Source organism: Acipenser ruthenus, chromosome 3 (genome assembly GCF_902713425.1).
Source record: "Acipenser ruthenus chromosome 3, fAciRut3.2 maternal haplotype, whole genome shotgun sequence".
Lineage (NCBI taxonomy): Eukaryota > Metazoa > Chordata > Actinopteri > Acipenseriformes > Acipenseridae > Acipenser > Acipenser ruthenus.
The window spans coordinates 83,490,567-83,512,933 of NC_081191.1; the positions used below are offsets into that span (position 1 = coordinate 83,490,567).

The window sequence follows — 22,367 nt, forward strand, 5'->3', positions numbered from 1 at the left end:
GTAGTGGCTGTGTATTTGCATCTATAGCGACCAGACCTGTGCGCTAGGCATCACCGGGACCTCTGCGACCGGTTTCCCCCGCCTGAACTACTGTACTACTTCCTATCGTCGATTTATATTGACAAAAGAATATTAGAATTGATTGAGAAACTGTGTAAACGTTCAAAGGAGATCTAGCGTTCAGAGGTGGGAACATCACATTATTATTATTATTATTATTATTATTATTATTATTATTATTATTGGTGAATACCTTGTCAAAGTACTATAGAGTCATACAGATATTGTACACAAACAGCACCAGTCCCAGCAGTGTCAGCACCAGTCACAGTGTTAGCACCAGTCAGTGTCAACACCAGTCCCAGTGTCCGCACCAGTCCCAGCAGTGTCAGCACCAGTCACAGTAGTGTCAGCACCAGTCCCAGCAGTGTCAGCACCAGTCTTACCGGTCAGCAGCAGTTACCAGTCCCAGCAGTGTAAGGCAACTTAAGTAGCAGTGAACCAAATGCAAGTCAATAAAGGTATGAACCCATCTACTTATTAATATTGATGTTATATTCTTGTCCTTTTAAAATCACATATTTCTGACAGTGTGAATATGGTCATTTTAGGTTGCTGTGGTTTTGCTGGGAGACAATTAGTTTTAATCTTTGAAATAATATGGGTCATCAAATTTTAACATTAACATCATCATCCAAGGGACTTAATATTGCTTTGCAGTTTGCAAAGTCTCCAGGCTTTATAAGATGATAACTTTGACCCTTGTAACATGAACAGGATCTGCAAGAGGTTTGTTCAATTTTTTTTTTTTTTTTTTTTTTTTTGCCTCAGTAAAAATCTAATCCTAGCTACGTCCCTGGTTCTGCACAGATCTGAACAGTTTTGCAGAGTCGCGGAGATGCGCGTTCTTCGAGGGCTGCTGGGTGACGTCACTCAAGTCCACCCACAGAAATCTGTACAGATTCTGCACAGGCCAACGCAGCTTTGAAAAGTTACTATGGCCCATAGGCCCATTATGGGAGACTGGCTGCGACTGTGAACCAAAGAGACGATTCAGAGATCACTAATGGCCTGCTATTTGTAATGCAAGCAACCACTAAAACTACTGCTGCCCCTTGTTAGCAGAAGCAATGAATCCGTGAACAGCCTCAACGCTATATTAAATAAATAAATAAATTATTAAAACAAACATAATGTACTAAATGTTACAATAATGTTAATCAATTACATAAAACCGACACTGTATAAGTTGATAACCCAGACAAATGTAAATATTGGACAAGACGTTGAAAATGTCTGCAGTGCTATAAAGTTTGGAGAAGGCGTTTCTCGAGAAGCTGCGTGTGACGTCATAAAGACAGCTTCCAATGAGCAACCGGCGCAGCAAGCGCTGGGTACAGAACGCAATCAAAATACTGTCACAGCGGAAGTGAGATTCTTGCAAGGCCGGATTGTAAATATTGTGACAGAACACTGACACTGTCGAAAGAAGCAAAGCAATGAATCAACACAAGACAAGAAGAACGCAATTTAAATAATTGATAATTTGTACTATACATTCGAAATACCGTGAAAGGGCGGTCAGTAACAGCTGCAAAATGTGTTTGATAAAATAAAAGAACAAAAACACGATCAAATCGATAGAAGAAACAAAATGTATAATGCAAGACTTCACTGACAGATCAAAACACAATTGTTTACGGTGGGTAACACATATGAAATCATCAGCTCTTTGTATTATTTTATAACATCAAATGGCGATATTGTTTTTCATAATTGCATGATGATAACATTAATTTGTAGACAAATATAGCAGCTGCAGCTAATTATAATACAAAATAGTCAGCAACGAGGAAGAGGTGGACCGATTAGGGCTAGGCTAAACAGACTATTGTAGCAAACTGGGATTACAGACTGGCCAGCAGTTTATTGTTGTGTTCAGAAGCAAACTGTTCAGAGATCAGCCATTGTAAGCAGCTAAAAGCAAAAATAGCTAATCCAGTGATAATTAAGGACGGCATTGATCAAATCACTCATTTAGAAATGCTATTGCAACACAGCAATTACGGCGTGTCATCCCCATTTTTCAGTTTGCGGAAAGTCTGAACTGAGCCAAAGCTTATCATCCAAAATGTTCAGTTAGCTTGAGTGTTATAAAGTAAAGGCAGCTACCCACCAGACGCGATGCAGCAGTTGTCCTAGTTTTGGACCACTGACTGATCGCGGCTGTGATGAGTTTAGTTTGACTTATTTTTTGCTTTGTATGTAAGGGGTTAAATCATGTTGGGCTGCTAATTTCTATATGGATAGTTATAGAGCGGCAGCTCCTAAACAATATAGATTTGTTTTTTGCTGAGCCCAACACTGATTTCAGGGTCAAAACAGCTGGCACACATGGCACACATGCCAATGTATTAGAATTGAATAAGTAACAGTGTGTTTAAGGGGTTAAAATCACGTTGGCCTGAACATTTCTCTGCGGATATTTATAGAGGGGCAGTTCCTAAACAATATTAATTTCTTTTTTGCTCAGCCCAACACTGATTTCAGCTGGCACACATGTATTATAATTGAATAAGTAACAGTGTATTTAAGGGGTTGAAATCACGTTGGGCTGAAAATATCTCTGGATATTTATAGAGGGGCAGCGCCTAAACAATATTCATTTGTTTGGTGACATAGAGGGGTTCCCCCTGTGTGAGAATCAACTTTGCAATCAGTGGCCCAAAGAGATTTAATGACTGAAATACCCCAGTTACTTATTCAATAACATGTCAGCTTGATGTCTGTGCCATGTTTGCCTGCTGTTTGTGTATCAAAATCTGTTTTGGTCTGGGATAAATACACATGGGGGACGTAGAGGGGTTCCCCCTGTGTACGAATCAACTTTGAAATAAGTGGCCCAAAGCGATTTAACCCCTGAAATACCCCAGTTACTTATTCAATTTCCATTAATTGGATAACATGCCAACTCGCTATCTGTGCCATGTTTGTCTGCTGCTTTAACCCTGAAATCAGTATTGGGCTGAGCAAAAAACAAATTAATATTGTTTAGGAGTTGCCCCTCTATAAATATCCACAGATAAATTTGCAGCCCAATGTGATTTAACTCCTTAAATACAAAACCAATCATTCCGTTTGGATCAGATCAAAGTCTGAATAAGAAACAGCGAATAAGAAACAAGCGAATAAGGAACAGGTGATAAGAAGCCAACTTCAGCCTTGTTGTTTTTTTTTATGTTTATATATGTAACGGTGCAGGGTTTGTACATTTTTTGGTGGTGCACAAGGGTGAGGGGGCAGATTCCCTTATATGGGGTTAGAAGAAAAACATTAAAATGATCTGTTTTAAAAGCCTTGTTTTTAAACAATAACATTTAACATTTTCAGTAAACCCAACATCTATTACATAAAATGTCTACCTTATTATGTACAATTATCTTCTCTGTGTACTTACAATATCTAATTTCTGTGTGTATATACCGTATATTGCTTGTATACGGCACATTGTTTGTCTATATGGTGTAACGACGAAGCCCCATTGAAATAATAAATAATAATAATACGGGAGATTCAAGTCACTCACAGTCTGATCGAGTATAAACAATAGCTCAGATAAAGTAGCAGCATAAACAGAATAACTCAAAACACAATAATAGTAATGCATCTCCATTTCCGTTAATAAAACATAAGAATATCAGTAATAACGAAAATAAGCACAGATTACACGATAATGATTCACTGCATATGCACAGCTGAAGAAAGGCTTCATTCATTTTTTGCAGCTTGGATTACAAATTAAATCGCTTCCCAAACTATTAGGATTTTTGAAAAAAAACAACCCATAAAAACAAAAAAAACAACGTATTATAAACATTGTGTCAGACTTGTAAGAATATCTGTAACACAATGGTTGATTGTTATACATTGTTAAGACACCCATCTTGCAGTTATCGCAAAGTCCATAAACAAAACAAAACATTAAAATAAATTAGTTCTGCACTGTATAAAACTGAGCTGATTTTGCCAGTGCTTGCTAGGCTATCAATCAGTTTGAAATGATTTTGAAGTAAATTAAAGCATTTTCATTTTGGCCTTATTTTTTAAGTTTTTACACGTGACAGTACTGTCCGACAATAACTGCAAGACGGTTATCATTCCACTGTGCTATGATGTGAACCATAGCTAAGTTTTAAAACTGAAAGATAGCAAATGCTTATCATTTAAGTTTACCAGTACCTTAAAATTAAGGGCCATATAAAAACGATAAATACTGTAACTGGTTTTTAGAAGGCCTTCTTTGTTGTTCTCCAAGTTGCTGCAGTGCCATTTTAGGTGTTATAATGAGTTACTGTAAATGAGATACTGTTTTAGCAGACACAATTCATTAAGTAAACGTTTATTGAATGTTTTTTAGATTACAGTATAAATCCAAAACTGTGTGGCAAACCCCCCAAGGTATCAAATCTGCCGAATTTAATACCAGCCGCCTAGTAAGTGTCCTGATTTGTCACGGAAGGACCCACATACAGTCTGCTCTGATCGTCTGATCTGCATAATTCAAGTACAGTAAATAGTATTGGTCTGAATTAGAATCCTAAAAATTGTGCAGTATATTGCATGGATTGGCTCCTACCATAAAATAGGTAGAAGTTAGGATATCCTTTATTGTTATGTATTAAACTATGATGAGACCTCCCCACTCAGTTACTATTCTCGTATAGATATTGCCATGTTCCAAAAACTTTGTGCCTGTGTTCAGAAATACCAGATGTGTACCAGATGTGCGTGGAAGCCTCAGGGGAGCGTTAACTAAGTTTTAAAACTGTCACTAGAAGCAGAAAAAGATGCTGTGAATCTGAACAACAAGAACAACACATTTGTTAAGATAACTGATAATTCACACCCAAACAAAGTTGCTTTTTAAATTTGTTTTTAATCTGCAGGACAGCCATTAGGCAGGAAATCTGGTAAAGCGGAAATCCCCAGTCATCGGAGATGAGCAAGGATATCTCCATTCACAGTTGGCCATGCTCGTACTACGTAAGCAACGAAAAGCGATGGGTCTGCGGCACCTTGTCCTTGACTCCGAAGTCTCTAAGGTTTACAGCCAGCAAGGATGGAGAGAACCTGGCCAGCTTCAGGCTCTTCAGAATCAGTGAGATAAAAAAGGAATCTTCCAGCTTCATATTCAGCTCTCTCACTATCATGGAAGGGAACGTTAAGCACTGGTTCAGCTCCCTGCAGCCCAGCCGGGCAGTGGTGTTCAATGTGCTCGAGCACTTCTGGAGGGAGCAGCTGCTGGGCTCTGGAGCTGCTGTTGGGGTGGATGCCTCTGAGAGCCAGACTAGCAAAGGGAAGGAACTGATCGGGCTGGTGTCCGGCTCTCAGAAGAGACTGGAGGACACTGGGAAAGTGCTGCACCTCCAGGGGGAGCAGTTTGACAACATCATGGTGGGACTGAACAAAATTGAATCTGATTCAGATGTGGCAGACAAGTATGTAAAGCTATACTTATAAGTTACTTGCCCATTGTGCCTTATGGTCAAAGACAGTAGTTTGACAGTTTTGGCTTTTTAAAATACAAAGCCTTTCTTACTGGAGTTGGAACTCCCAAGTGTGTTTACCTGGAAAGTAGGTCTACTATGTGATAGTTTGGGATATTGAGTCTATTTAAAACAGTAGGTAGGTGTTCATTTTTTAAAATTATTTTTATATATAATTATTATTAGGGGTTTTAATATTGGCATTTTCTTTTAATAGATTAATCACCCCATCTGGACGATTAATGAATCACACCCATTTGCGCTATGCAATTGTAGTGAAAGACAACTCAAAGTAACACTTGGTATTAATGCTATTTTTTGCAAACATTTATTAATGGCACCTAATGTTTTACAGGCAACTTCAATTTAACAATAAATGAAAATGTTTAGTTGCATGTAATCTGAAGTTAGCCAAAGCAACTCTTTTAATATAATACATAAAATACAGTGCCATGCATTAGTGTAAATTAGCAGCTGTACTACAACCAATACTGTGTTGAATATGTCGGGCCAGTTTGCGTATAAACTTTAAACTAACAGGTAATTTACTGAATTGAATGCTATTTTGTTTTAGTTTAATTTAGTTAGCTGAATATGCCATTATTAAGACTGGTAAAGATTAACTAGTAAAATACATTGTTTAAAAGAAAAATCAACTTACTTGCGACTCAGGTGGTAAGATAAACTGCAGTGAAAGGAAAGCCCCAAAGAACAAATCTTGCATGTTGTCTTTTTTCCTTCCTTCTGAGCCAGTGGTTCCCAAACTTTGCTGCGCTCCCCTTCAGAGATTTTTTTTGCTGTCCCTCCCTCTAATAAACAGTAAAATAAAATTATAATATATATTTAAGATGGATACACCTTATTACAATCACTATTCATAATTGTATTAACACCAATACAAAAAACTAGTCACTTAAATATTGTGCTCTCATTTTCTCGTTCTTCATTCCACTTGAGAATGTAAGGACATGAAGGATTTAAAAGCCTGTTTAATTGTTTCACAGCAAAACCCTGTAAATGCAAGATTGTACTATTATTATTACAGTATTGTTATTACAGTATACCTGTGACTAGTCTTTAAATAATGTTAATGCAGTTACGAATAGTAATAGTATTGTTTGTCCAGCTTTTTTTATTTTTTTGTAACTTTATTAAATATTTTATTAAAGATTGGTTTAATAAAATGTTCACCCTCGTTTTCTGCATTCTGCACGCAGCAAACCTCGTAAATGAAACTAAAAGCTAAGCCCCCCCCACCCTATTTATAAACTGAAGCTGTATCTAAATCTAGATTTTTATTTTATTTGTGAACAAATTGTATCTGATATTAAAACCCGCCGCGGCTACACTTTCAAATGAAGGAGTGCTGGGCGACATTGGCACTGAGCTAATAGGTCTGAAACGACACAAGCTCTGTGGACGGGGGTTGGTCAGATTAAACATGATCCCTGCCTGGATAATTGATAGAGTCAGTCATCCTGGAGACTCACTGAGTCTGCCATTTACTGTGGAGCTTTTACAATTGCCAGGAAGTCAGAAAAATGTATTTTCCAGTCAGGTCTTGGCGCTCCCCTAATAACCTCTAAAAAACACTGTTCTGAGCTATGGCAAAATGTTGTGTATATCTCCCTGTAACCTGTTTGCCACCGTCTTTTGAAGTACTCTCGGCCATCTTTCTAGATTTTTTTCTCACACGCTGCCTTTTGCTACAGCACATGGGTAGATTAGATTATTCAATCAATGATTTTTTTAAATCGATTAACACCCACAGGCATAATTAATCGATTAATCTTTAATCGATTAAAACCCCTAATTATTAGTCGAAAAAAACCACTATTGAATAAGAACATTTTGCTACCTACTTTCCAAGCAGGTAGCAAATCCTCACTACTGCCTTAAAAAGTGAACATCTAGCCATACTATAGAATATAAGATTAATTTTAAATATACTAGTTGCAAAATTCACTTACATTGTGTTTAGTTTCTGTATTGTAGAAACTAATGTGGCGTAGTGGTCTTTTAACTCGGCTTTTTAAGCTATTTAGTCTTTAATGTTCTTTTGCCCTTCTGTGCCAGGTTGCTGTCGGAGTTGGAGTCCCCCCCTTGGTGGCCCTTTGGTAAACTTCCTTGGAGAAGCCAACAGGAAGCGAAAATCCAGCATGAGGCCTCTGCCTGTGCCTCAGCTAAAAAGGGCCCTGGGAAAGAAGGAGTCATTACTAAAATTCCAGTGATCTTCTCCAAAGGCGAGGACTCAAACCTCAAACCAGGGAAACTAACAGTGCTGGTTTCAGCCTTGGAGATCAGTGACTCTAGCTCTCAGCACGTGCACAGATACCAGAGGGAGGAGGTGGATGATATCCGGGTTCACACCCCTTTTGAGCTCAGCATCCGGCAGAGGTTCATTGGGAAGCCAGACATCAGATACAGGCTGATGTCAGCTAAGATGCCTGAAGTGCTTTCCATTCTGGAAATGCAGTACAAGAAGAAAATCGAGTTTATGCCTGATTATTCAGCGTTCAAAAGCACCCCTGAACAATCTCCCTCCGATCTAGAAACTTCAATGTGGAATACAGGTAACTACTGTACAGCTATAACCAAAAGATTTGCATCACCCTATAGAATTAACGTATTTTGTTTCATAAAGTCAAATGAAACCTGCTGAATAATGTTACGTTAACATACTGAATTACATACTGATTTGTAGTTCTCTATATACTTAATGAAAAACTGACAAAATTGAAAAATGTGACATTTTGAAATCGAACATGAAATAATGTGCTACTAGTATGGCTTTCTAGTAGACGTTTGCGATATCTTTTTTTTTTTTTTGTTTATCCCCAAATTCTATGCGATGCAAAACTTTTGGCCATAGCCGGAGGTTTTAAGTTTTCTGGTATTTTCCAACATGCCATTAATTCCTCTATTTCCTAACAAACCTTTGTAGTTCTGTGTATATCTTAAGTATATTACTATACTGTTTACATAACTGCTTTTTTATGTTATTTGATTAATAGCTAAGTTTATTCTGAAAACAGCTGTACAAAAAAATGAAATGTTGAGTCCTCGTGTGGTCCAACAGATGGCACTATTGGACAAGCAACTTGTCACATTTGTTATATTTCATATACCAACCCAAAGTTTTCCAAGAAATTACAACATCAGAGCATTATAAAGCACCGCAGTTAGTCTGTCTCCACTTTATTTGCGACTGTGTCATCTGGTTCTAGAGTATTGTGTTGTGCTGAAAATATTGGCTAGTGTTAACTTTGTCAACTAGTTAGGGAACACTATATCCATAAATAAAAAGCTTCATACTTTTTGCCTTATTTTAATCCAATTTATATGCAATAATCTGGCCCCAGTCCAATGCTGAACACTATAAAGAAACCATTAAAATGTAATCCACAGTATAGTAGATGCTTGTTTGCAGCAACACCTGGTACGAGCAACATTTCCCTGAGAATACTTTCCTCACCATTAAAAATGCAACGTTTCCCTGGGAACACTTTCCTTACCATTAAATAGGAGGTTAATCTCACATCCAAGTACAGGTACAATGTAGAATATGAAAAATAATGCAATTAATACTTTAATAGATTTTTCTATATAAGGCCCGAAAACATTGTTTTTAACTATTTGTTTCATGATTCTATTACAAAAAGAACAACATGAATATCTCCCAATAGCTTACATAGCTATTTATAGAGCACTTCTGATTTCTGAAGTGCAGTGACTTCAAAACAGTAGAGTACATATCACAAAAAAATGAATAACTTGTTTTCCAGTATTAGCATTGTTCATACTCCTGGCACCTGGTCATTTCAATAATGTACTTAAACCAGGGAAGTTCTGAAACGCAGGACTGGGTGCAGTGCTAGTGTTAAGTTTAAAGCCGAGAAAAGGACAAAGAAGAAACAAGAAGATCATCAATGGAATCGGCAGCAATACCATGTGCCCTAAATTTTTTCTTTTACAGCCAGTGGCTTCATTGACTGTATTAGACTGTCCGAGGCTCAACCTGGAGAGCAACAAGCGAAGCTGCAGGTGCAGGTGCTACAGCCTCCTGTGTCCGACTCAGAAGCCCAGGAGCTCAAACAGGTACAGTGGTTATTGTTCTGAAAAAGGGTGTGTGCGTGGTTAAATTCCAGATGGTCAAAAATGCAACTTAGAAAAATAACAACATTAAAATTACTATTCATGTGAATACAAAGAAACCTGTTTTCAAAGCAAAATTTTGTATAAACACCCCCTGTCTAGAAAGACCACCTTTCCTGTTCCCTGGCACTTCCTTTATTAACGTCAGCATAATTTAGACATAAAGATCCCTTGTGTACAATTTAAGGCAACGTAATGCATTTCTCTCAGTGGTAGTTGGTACATTGTAAGATTATGCTGCTCTGGTTTAACCCTTGACACATTATGTATTGTTTTCTGTACACCCAGGTAACACAATATAATACCATACCAACATCAAAACATGCATTCAAAAGTGAAATCGTATAAGAAACTAAGTAAAGTAGAATTTTGTTTTGGCTATTACACTTATATGATGATGAGGACAGCACTATTCAGACTAAACATCTTCCTTGTAAAATAATCCCAGACTCTTAAACAGCAGTCTGCTGGGGCATCCTATGTTGGTTAATGGCTGTAAACAAATGTTTTTTTTAAAAGGAAAAGGATTCCCATTTTGTTGCAGCACCAGCAGTTTTACAGGCAAGGGAAAAAATATAATATTACTTGACATTTTTTCCAAGTCTCCTGGTTATTTTTCTGCACAAAGACTCCTGTTTGTAGCGAACTGCCTCCTGGCACCCAGACTGAATTAAGAACCGTCCTAAGCAATTGGACCAAGCTTTGATTAATAACGTTTCTCTGTACTGAAAAAAATAAACCCTGTTAGGTCCATCAGAGATCTGCAAGCTGGCAGCACAGACACAGTACAAGTGGGCATTGTGGGTCCCAGCTAATTCCACATCATCTGTATATTTTGTTACCGTGGAAAAGAAAGCTTTATTGAAAACAATATATCCTTGGAATTTGCACAGTTATACCAAGGAACATAAAAAACTATATATTTCAGTAATGTATTAATATATTCAAGAATATGTGCTACTGCTTTACCATGTATGTGACTATATTGTACTTGCATGCTCTTTACAATGCTTTGTTTTTGTGTACCAGCAAGTATGGTTGGGTATCGGCAGTGTCTTCACGACACTTTTGGTCAAATAAGCTTTCACAGCCTGTTTTGCTTTTGTTTTCTGTTTATTCTTTAAAATAAATTTATTTAAAACAAAATTACAAATCAGCTCCAGAGAGTTGTTGCCTTAGGAGCCAATGGCTTATTGGCCAAAAAAATAACTAAATGGTTGCCAAATCCAATTGTTGGGTGCCACTTCAGGAGCAAGTTGGTTGCTATCATATTCAACTGCTTAAAATACAACAACTTGCTATGTAATGTCTGTACTCACTTGTTTGTTGCCACATTCTGCTGAATGGTTAATCTATGCAGCTGATGACTACAATGAAATCAGCATGTTTATATTTTAAATATTTTGCAAGTGTTGTGTCTGGAATTGATGACTGCACCTCTCATTGTGTTCAGTTGTAACATGATAGAGATAACATGCTGCAGCTCCCATGCTCAGTGTTAGTGAAGCAAAAAATCTATAAAATAATTATAAATTAATATCACATTTCTGCCACGATCAGTTTACACAGATCCATTTGTCTAGTTCGGATACAATTGTTTAACGTTAATAAAAAAAATACAAAAAAAAAAGATCAGTGATGTTAAATGCAATTTTGGATTAACGATCAGCTTGATCTATAGCGGGTGTGCATGTTGTGGTAAGTAAATCAATTTCTCATTATTATTATTATTATTATTATTATTATTATTATTATTATTATTATTATTATTATGTTTTAGGCAGGGATTTCCACATTGTGTGTTTCACAGATAGTGAAGGTTAGGTGGTACAGTATTAACAAGATGCAATGCGTGCTGCAGTTGTCACTGAATAAAAAAAGATGGCTTTCATAAACTCGTGTCTAGTTTATATAGATTACATTCCAAGTACTGTAATCTGTTTAGAATAAATATTCTAGTAACACTCCTGTAGTATGTTAAACTTGCTTTAGGCTTGCTGCGAATGTTGTGTTTTTTTTTTCCTCTCTTCTCCTGACGCTACCAACGCGTAATTACCCATCGCATTCAGTTGTTGTGCACAATCTTTCACTTATAATTCCACGTGGAGTGCAGGATGAGCCCTATAGCCTGGTACAATCATCTATATTTATTCGAACGATATTAATCGATTGCTATTTGGAGGCTTAACACTAGAAGGACCGGAGATATACACATACCTAGAAGCCCCACAGCAGTCTTTCTGACGGCTGTATTCAAAACACTGTAAATAGTATAACGAAAGGAGAAACAGTCGGATGTAATGCGTTTTTTTTAATTTTTATTGAGTATGTTTCATAAACATCTGAACAACCAAACTGATTTTACAAATCAGTGTAGAGTAGTGGTTAGGGCTCTGGACTGTTAACCAGAGGGTTGTGGGTTCAGTCCCACGTGGGGGATACTGCCGCTGTACCCTTGAGCAAGGTACTTTACCTAGATTGCTCCAGTAAAAACCCAACTGTATAAATGGGTAATTGTATGTAAAAATAATGTGATATCTTGTAACAATTGTAAGTCGCCCTGGATAAGGGCGTCTGCTAAGAAATAAATAATATTAATAATCAAAACAAGAAAATGTAAATAAACACCTGAACAGACATCAGTTTTCAACTTACATATTTATAAAACTGAAACGATAGCAATACATTTTTAACTTTTTAACAGCAATCCGTTTATTATCGGATGCGCAAAAGCAACTAAACAACGTAGATTAATAAACTTAGAAGAAAACATTTTACAGTATAAAAAAAAATCTAATTTTTTTTTCTTTTTTTCTTTTTTTTCGACAAAATAGTATTCTTTTACCTTGAATCTAAGGCTGTTCACAATCAATACAGATAATGCGCTTCTCCACGCCTCCTTTCTGCACAGGGCACAGCTGCCCGAAGTTTTATTTTTATTGCACTTGCCAACCTGGCATTGGCGTCTCTTGCTGCTCTCAGCGAGGTTGCCAGCTTCAGCTGTGGGTACACGCTTGGCAGTCTCCCTCTTTTCCAAATGCTTCTTGCGAAGTTCCTGTGCTAATTGTAAAATATATTCTCTCCTTGGTAAATTCTTCTCCTTGCATTCTTTCTAAAGTACCCAGGAGTTGATGGCTGCTTGGTCCAAAACATTGTAAAACACCTGAAAAGGCCCACTGCCGGGAGCCAGATTTCACGAATTACTTCCATGCCACCTGATCCAAAACATCAACTCCATATTTTTTTGCGTTGTAAAACTCCACGGTCTCTGGTATTTATTTTCACTAGTCCCGATGCTAACTGACCGACCAAAACAGCACAGATGGCAAGCAGGTGCCAGCCTTTGAAAAGGCTGATTGAAAAACAATAGACTGACAATCATTCACTCAGGCAGAGAGTAGAGACTAATCTAATTACAGCTAAACACATTGCCGACTGGTAAATAATAAAGTAGAATACCATTCTGTATAATCACAATACAATTGTTTTCTGTGTGGCAGTCAATGTGACTGCTCCCGGGGCTTTTAGGTATAATGTAATATATCCTTTATTTCTGCACTCCTGCATTTCATGCTTTGTGAGAATATTTAATACATACGGACAGAAAGGTACACGAACGCACAGCCCCATATGTGTTACACGACTGACTGGAGAAAATCACGTTTTAGAACCAAAAACTGCCAAAATGACTGCTGCCGGGCTTCTAGTGTTAACTGACAGTCCTAATTTAAATAAAGTAATAGTATTTGATCAAAAAAAAAAACGCCATCATTATAATCATAGTTGTTTACACAGAAATTGCCTACATCTTTGGAGGAGCAAATTAATTTTAGCTAGGTAAAGTGCCATATTAATCCATCAGTGGTAACAGCCATTTTCCTACAGTGCTAAATTGGATTAGTGTTTATACACACATCTGTGGATTTTACTGTAAAGAATATGCAAATAGTACATGGTAAACAAAGTCTCGTTATTGAATAAACATGACATTAATCACAGCTGTTCTTCTTCTTCTTCATCTTCTTCTTATTTATTTCTTAGCAGACGCCCTTACCCAGGGCGACTTACAGTCGTAAACAAAAAATACATTTCAAGAATCACAGTACAAGTATTAATACAATTAAGAGCAGGATAAAATACAATTACTTCAGTTCTAGTAAGTACAAGTATATGACAAAATACGATTCAATATCGGAGCAGATAAGTGTCAGTGTTAGTTACATCAGGATACGATTAAATGCAAAATACTACAGATTTAATAACACTTGTGGCAGATTACAGTACAGTACTCTGTAAAGTACAGGATTAAATGCAGTAAAATAGGGAGCAGGTAAGTGCAAGTAAAGCGCATTAAGGAAGAGTGATAAAGTGTCCAGAGGGAAAAGAGGAGTTCTACAGGTGCTGTCTGAAGAGGTGAGTCTTAGAGGCACCGGAAGGTGGTCAGGGACTGGGCAGTCCTGACATCTGTAGGAAGGTCAGGAGCGGGCTCTGGAAGCAGGGGAGCGTAGAGGAGGTACAGCCAGTCTTCTACTGCAGGAGGAGCGGAGAGGTCGAGTGGGTGTGTAGGGAGAGATGAGGGTCTGGAGGTAGCTGGGTGCAGTCTGGTCAAGGCATCTGTAGGCGAGTACAAGAGTCTTGAACTGGATGCGAGTGGTGATCGGGAGTCAGTGGAGTTGAAGAAAGAGACAAAGTCATCAGAGGAGATAGAGGAGGGAGGAGGAGGTAGAGAATAGTTTACGTGGGTTGTTAGTGGAGGCTTGGATTATAGATTGGAAATAAGAATAGCAGAGGAGTAGAGGAGAAGGAGAAGAGGAGGGAGCGGTAGAGGTCTAGGGCAGCAGGGAGTTTGGTTCTCTTCCATTTCTTTTCAGCAGATCGCAGTGTGGTTCTTGCTGAGCAGAGCACAGAGGAGAGCCAGGGTTGGGGAGGGGACAGAGGGTGTCAAGGGAGGAGGTGAGGGATGAGAAGAGGATGGAGGTAGCAGAGTCTACAGAGAGTTGGGAGAAGGAGTCAATAGGAGGGAGGTGAGAGAGAGCAGTGGAGGCAAGGACAGAGGGTAAGAGAGAGCAGAGGTTAATGTGAGAGGTGACAGTGGGGGTCGGAGGAGCAGGGAGAGATGGGAGAGACAGAAAAATAGATGAAATAGTGATCAGAGAGGTCCAGGGGGGTGACGGAGAGGGTGGAGGGGCGGCAGGCCCTGGAGAAGGTGAGGTCCAGTTGACGGCCAGTATTGTGGGTAGGAGGGGATGGAGAGAGACAGAAGTTGAAGGAGTGAAGGAGAGGGAGGAATCCGGCAAAGTGGCTGGGGTTGGAGAGATGGATATTGAAATCACCTAATAGGACAGTTGGGGTAAACAAAGAGGGGAGGGAGGAGAGTAGATAGCCGAGTTCATCGAGAAAGTGAGCAAGAGGTCCAGGGGACGACGGTACAATACAATTAGCAGGAGTTGACAGGGAGAGGTTAGTTAGACAGCATGAAATTCAAAGGTGTTAACAGAGAGTGAGGAGAGGTCGGAGGACACAGAAAAGAGTAAGTAGGGAGAGAGGAGGAGACCAGTCCCATCTCCCCGTCCAGTGAGACGTGGAGTATGGGACAGGACGTAGAGAGAGGACAGGGCGGCAGGAGTTACAGTGTTATCAGGGGACAGCCAGGTTTCAGTGAGAGCAAGGAAATCGACAGAGATTTGGGAGGCAAAGGCAGAGATGAAATCAGCTTTGTTAGCAGAAGAGTGACAGTTCCAGAGTGCACCAGAGAGAGTGCGAACGGGGGAGAGGCAGAGGGATGAGGTTAGAGGGTTTGGAGGACCAGCGGCGGAGAGAGGGCAGAGGACGAGAGTGAGAGGACAGAACAGGGATGTGAGAGACAGTCATAGCAGGACAGGCGAGACAAATAGGCACAGTGGGAGCAGGACCTGACTAGTAGATGGCGTCTTCCAGAGCGCTATTAGGTTCGGATCTTTTCCAACAGCCTCTCGGTGCAGGCCTCCCCTCGCTGGACTCCCACAGCCAGACTCCCGGCTCTTTTGTTTTGAGGCTCTTCGGTTGGCTAGCGCTTCGTGCTGGCGCACAAATAGCCTAACTGACTAATATAGCAACTATCTGCCTCAGACTCTGGTTACCTGTGCTAAGTATGTGGCCCCATTTGATTCCCAGAATTGGAACTTGGGGTTCCCACAAACAATTTAAATATTGTTACAGTTCTGGAACTGGTTCTGTATTCAGGATCATTCCTGTAGCTGGTGGTTTTCCTAAGTAGGTCAAGCTATATTGCTTAGAAATAAGAAGAAAACAAACAAACAAAAAAACACTATAGATTTTTTCTCCCAGTACGTTAAGACCCGGTAAAGTGATCTGATCTTCAATTTTAAGAATGCACTTCATCAGAACAGCCCTCTGCAACTGGTATTTACAGTCAGTACAGCATTGTGATGTTTAAATTTAAATGTAGACTTCTAATGAATACCATTAGTTTAAATGTGTTTAATATTTTAAGAGTGTTTAATCTTAATTTCCATTTATCAGTGAACTGCTTACCAATGAACTGCCTCTACAGTACTGTGTAAGGTTAGCTCTACTGATATGATAATAAGGGACAAGTTCATTTGAAATAAGCAATTTCACTGGACATGTGAAACTATAGGGGCCTATTTTTCCTGGTTTTATGAAAAATCTGTCACAGTAAATTACTGGCATGATCTGGAACACTGTCTGTTTTTTTTTGTTTTTAGAATATTTTGGACATCAATAGGTTACATGATTAGCTGTTACCTTTTTCTAATGCAACTACAGCCAAGGCAAATTGATTACATGCATTTCAATATGTTGATCAGGGGTTGCCCATCCTTTGCTGTAGTTAACCTCTGTGGTCTGCTGGACTGTATTGAATTAGCAGCAATGCCCAGAACCTTGTCTGGCAGAGTTCCTGTTGTCTGTAGCTGTGCCCATGTCTGCTGGCTGGTGAAGTCTGACATAATGTCATTGGGTGTGTGTATATGTCAGGATATCATAATATTAGTTTAGTAACTGTGGTCGCGTGGTGGGATTTGGGGTGAGTGTTTATTAGAATTGGCTTGGCATATCACTGGTTTGTTTAAATTGTTCCATTAACTGTATCATACACTGATTAAGACCAGCACTTTTTGGGATCCAGATGGAGTTGAATAAATAAATAGACTTGAGGAAATTAAAAATAACAATAAAAAAAATATATAAACCATCAAACCTTATTTAACGACTACCTTTACAGACCTAGACTACCACATTTTAATGGTCCTGTGGGATTTTGTATGCTTATTTATATTTTAACAGTGACCACCAGCCTAACATGATCAGAATCCATCATTGAGCTGGTTTTAAGTCAACCCACCGTATATACTCTGCAAGAGAGTTTCTGTCTGCTTTTCACCAGTCTTGATTACTATTATCATCAAAACATTCATACAATAATTGTATTTATTTATTTAAAATGCACAACTAGCATGAAATATATACATGTTGATATACTGTAGCATGACATGTATACATGTTGATATACTGTAGACATTTGATGTCTATCCAGTGTACAGACATCAAATGCAGCCAGGGCAATAGTTAACAAACAAGTGCAGGGCAGTTCTCATGTATTGGGCCCTTTTAAAGACTATATTTAGGAATGTGTTTAAGAGCTTTTTCTTGAAGAGTGTTCAGAAGCATTCACTTTGTCTGACAGTGCTTTGGAAGATGAGAATCAACTTCTAACATTCTCTTAATCAGTGGGAAATGGTTTCATGAACTGCAAATGTCGTTTACTTAATCAAAAAGGGCTTTTTGAGGAGTTTGGTGATAAAACGAGTGATCTGGAGATGATCGATCGGTATGTACGACTATTATTATTATTATTATTATTATTATTATTATTATTATTATTATTATTATTATTATTATTTATTTCTTACATAGGTGAACGCTATAGCAAATGAAAGGGTGGGGCGAGGCTGGAGATGCCTAGTGAGTGCTTTGTTGATGTGCAGGGCCATTTAAACCCGTTTGACTGTGGAAAAAAATACTTTTAAACAGCGCGTCTAAAATTAACTGCGCGTGTGAAAATTAATTAGACCTGATGTGCCTGACGCGCGATTAATAAATGGACCGCAAAGGGTTAAAGAACTGCTTCATTGACACTTCAATACAAAAAGCGGGCATTCCAGGTTTCCCAGGATGCTTAGAACACATCAATGTGATCTGGCAACAAATTCAATCAGCTAAAAAGGAGAGGAAGGACCTCCATGTGATTTGGCTAATGCATATGGTTCAGTGCCACATGAACTACTTTGGGCAGCATTTGATTTTTTCAGTGTACCGATGACATAACAAATTTAGTGAAAGCCTACTTTGGAGATTTGCAATTTAGTTTTTCAACTTCAGAATTCAGCACTACATGGCAATGCCTAGAGGTTGGAATAATGGCAGGATGCACCATTTCTCCACTGGCTTCTACCATGGCAATGGAAGTAATCATTAGGGCATCAAAATGGGTAGTAGGAGGAGAGCGCTTGGCTTCTGGAATGCGACTACCACCAATTCGAGCATACATGGATGACATGACAACCATGACTACAACAGTAGCCTGCACTAATCGGTTATTGGGCAAGTTAACCAATAACATTGAATGGGCATGAATGCAATTCAAGCCCACTAAATCAAGGAGCATTTCTATAATTAAAGGCAAAGTAGTAGATAAAACATTCTTCATTAATGGTGAGGCAATACCAACAGTGTCTGAGAAGCCAGTGAAGAGTCTTGGGAGATGGTACGACAGGGATCTAAAGGACACAGTTCGTGTGGGAGAAGTTAGACAACAAGCAGTGGAAGGGTTGAAGAGCATAGACAGCTGCGCTCTACCAGGCAAACTAAAACTCTGGTGCTTTCAGTTTGGTCTACTGCCGAGGTTGCTGTGGCCACTGACTGTGTACGAGGTTTCTTTGACAACAGTAGAGAAGCTGGAAGCTTTAATCAGTTCATACATCAGGAAATGGTTGGGAGTTCCACGCTGCCTCAGCAGAGTGGGACTTTATGGTAAAGGAATACTGCAGCTACCAGTCTCCGCTCTAACCGAGGAGTTTAAGGGCGCCAAGGTCAGACTGGAAATGACATTAGTAGAGTCACGCGATAAATGCGTAAGGGAGGCAGCACCTGTGTTGAAAACTGGAAGAAAGTGGGCGGCAAAGAAAGCTGTGGAAGATGCAAAGGCTGCCCTTCGAATTGGTGATATCATGGGGCAAGTTCAGCATGGAAGAGGGGGTCTTGGACTTAGTTCAGCTCCTCCTACATGGCACAAGGCAGCCCCAGCTCAAAGGAGGAAGCTGGTAGTCAACGAGGTGCAAAAGCAGGAGGAGAGGATGAGGTGTATAAAGGCCATTTCCCAGGCCAAGCAGGGAGAATGGATGAGATGGGAGAGTGTGGAACAACGCAAGATTGGCTGGCAAGACCTATGGTCAATGGAACAGAGCAGGATCAGTTTCCTCATCAGGTCAACATATGATGTTCTCCCATCACCACAGAACCTAAACCTCTGGGTAGGAGAGGATCCCTCATGTCCTTTGTGTTCATCACCTGCAACATTAAGGCCCATTTTGACAGGATGTAAGGTGGCTCTTAGCCAAGGACGGTTTACTTGGCGCCATGACCAGGTGCTGCGATGTTTGGCCTTAGCATTGGAAGACAAGCGTAACATGACCAATAAGTTGCCACCTGTTCCATCAAAACATTACACACAAAAGACAACATTCCTCCGCCCAGGAGAGCAACCACCAAAAGGTGTTAAAACCAATCCTCGTCCAGGACAACTGGAAGCTGCTAGATACTGGAAAATGCTGGCAGATGTTGGTCAACGGCTCATTTTTCCACCTGAGATTGCCACCACTAACCTTCAACCAGATATTGTCTTGTGGTCTGGATCAGCACGCCTTGTTCACCTGGTAGAGTTAACAGTGCCATGGGAGGATGCTGTAGATGAGGCGTATGAGAGGAAGAAACTGCGGTATGCTCAACTAGCCACTGAAGCGGAACAGCAAGGATGGAGAGTCCGGGTTTACCCAGTGGAAGTGGGTTGTCGAGGATTTGTGGCACACTGTACAACCCGGTTTCTCAGAGACGTCGGATTCAGTGACGTCGGACAGTGAAGAACTTATCTGAAGCAGCAGAGAGGAGCAGCAACTGGCTGTGGTTGAGACGGAAAGATTCTGGCTGGGGATCTCAAGCACCATAGAAAGAAAGAAACGCTGATGTACAGGTAAGTAAGCTGGGCTGAGTTGAGTGGGGGACGGAGGGGGGTGATGCTGGGACGCCAGAATCACCGTCGAGCCCTCTTGAGGTGTCGTGGGCTAGTCGACGAAACACTGAGGATGGAAGGTGCCCACTTGAAGAACCCACAGATGTACCCTACTTAGCTCAGTCCAGACGGTTGTCATGCTGATGCGCTGGGGAGGCCGCACTGTGGTTGATCCCCAGAGCCAGCATTGCAGCCGTTGTGTGTGCTGATGCGCCAGGGAGGCAAAATAAGCTGATCCCTGGAGCCAGCATTACACTTCAGGCATTAACACCAGACAGAAGGATATCTACATCATCATATGGAAGGAAACGTAAATGGATGGAGACACATATGGATCACATTAGTTTACTGTAAAACTACGTCTTAGTTGGTGCTTATCTTGGCAAGAGCCAAGTTCAAATCAGCATGAAGTTCTAACATCTACTCTCGTGTAATGGAAATCGTACCAGAAGCAGCAACTTTTCATCTGTAGAGTTCTCTCTGAAGTATGTATTTCTTTACAAATTCAGTTATTACATACAAGCACAGAGCTAAAAGATCTTCAACAGAAGGGAGACCAGTTATAAAGTTGATAGTGGTAAAAGGATTTTAAAACCTTAACCTAAAAAGAAAAACATTATCAAGTTTTTTTGCGATCACCTTATTTGAACCCAGCTAAAGACATTTTGAATAAATTGAATAAAAAAAAGCAGCTATGAAAACCTGCATCAACAAAGAACAATTAAAGCTGCATATTTCTGAAACATGGAAGGAACTGTTTCCAACTTGCAGGATATAGATATAGGCTGTGTTCCAAAGAGATCTCATTGTGTAATACAAGCTAATGGTGGACACACAAATGAATTAAATTGGAAACGTAGTTGTATTTCTGAAAGGAGAATCCGCCCATTAATCAAATACTTAATCATCAAACCCGACCTGTGACCTGAAGTGCCTCTTGTCCTGTCCTGCTGGCATTAGTGATTCATTTAGTTAATTTACTTTATTCATCATAATTTTGCAAGCATTAGGGCAGCTAATGTGCTCCAATGGACAAGGCCATGGGCCAAATTCAAATAGCAATGTAGTCATTTACGGGCATGTTTATCTGTCAATTTGGTAAACTGTTCATTTTTATTCTAATGGTGGATGTCTTCTTTTTGAAAATAAGGTTCCCAACACGTTTTATTGATAATTGTATTATTCGTGATAATCCTGTTTATGACAGTCATCTAACACTAAAACAGGTAAGCAAGCACCTCTAATTGAACTGGGTATCAGACAATTACGTTAATTCAGTCCTCCCTCTATTGTTGGAGAGAACAGGGGTATGGTTTGATTTTATCTACGGCCTGTCCACTTTTTTATTTTTCAGTCATCTTGTTCTGATTTGTTTGTGTATTTGTATTCATTTTAGATGGTCATGAAACTGAAGAGCCTGGCCTTGGAAGCAGAGGCAGAATTGGAACGGCAAGATGAAGCCTTAGACATCATCACTTCCTCCGTGGACCATGCAACGACACACATTGACAAACACACCCGTCGCATGAGGAAGCTACTGTAGCCCCCCAGCCAATAAGCCTGTGGTAAAAAAAAAAAAATGTGGAGGAGCTAATGTAGGGTACCATTGTTCATTTCGAAAAATATCAGCCTGTATGGTTTTCCTGTAAAATGTTATTAGTATTACAAAAACAGTATTTTTAAAGTAATATTTTGATTTGTGAGCTATAGCAGAGATGTTGACGTACTGATGCTAGATGAAACAGGAGCAGCATATATTCTTATGGCAATCAAGTTTTGAAAGGGGAATGAAGCATGTATTCTTACAACTAAAACTAAAACGGTTTTTTGATGATTGCACAGAAGCACAAACTAACAGCAGAATGTAGCAAACTGACAGTGGAATTTTATTTTATTAGAAAATGTGCTGCTTTATCAATAGTATTTAGGCAGTGTGCTATCAGGTACATGTATACAGACACTGGTTTTATTCTGTAGATCAATGAAACTACATTGGGATACCTGCTCATGACCTGCAGTGTCAAAAAAAAAAAATATTAAGGACCTGATCAGAATTTAGATAGTAAAAAGTAACTGGTAAAAATGGGTTTGAACAGTTAAATTATCTGTTTTTGCTGTATTATTCTGGATTTTTGCAATAGAATAATCAGTCACACTTCTTAATCAAGGGATTTTACAAAAAGATCGAACCTTTATTTGGTTGGGCGTTTTTTCTAAACAATAAAATCATCCTGCAGTGTTAGCTGGTGATATAACTTAATAAGGTTGATATAGACCAAGTTTTATGTTATACACTATGTTAAAAATGTTATGTTCGGTTTCAATAAAATTATGATGAAATAATTTAGGAATTAGCT

The 22,367-nt window shown here is 39.3% G+C and overlaps 1 protein-coding gene across 4 annotated transcripts in view; it reads left to right on the forward strand.

The window, feature by feature from the left end:
* The first annotated feature begins 1,400 nt into the window (after positions 1-1,400).
* Positions 1,401-22,367, forward strand: part of LOC117394746 (synaptosomal-associated protein 47-like) — a 28,377-nt gene continuing 7,410 nt past the window's right edge. For 3 of the 4 annotated variants that reach the window (XR_009320314.1, XM_033993256.3, XM_033993257.3), the window contains exons 1-5: positions 1,401-1,702; positions 4,947-5,498; positions 7,623-8,119; positions 9,523-9,644; positions 21,407-21,575. Coding sequence is in view for 3 of the 4 variants with exons in the window: in XM_033993256.3 (XP_033849147.1) it covers positions 4,999-5,498; positions 7,623-8,119; positions 9,523-9,644; positions 21,407-21,553 (1,266 nt within the window). In the remaining variant the exon portion in view is untranslated. The remainder of the gene's footprint in view (positions 1,703-4,946; positions 5,499-7,622; positions 8,120-9,522; positions 9,645-21,406; positions 21,576-22,367) is intronic. The other variant, XM_033993258.3, reaches the window with a different exon arrangement.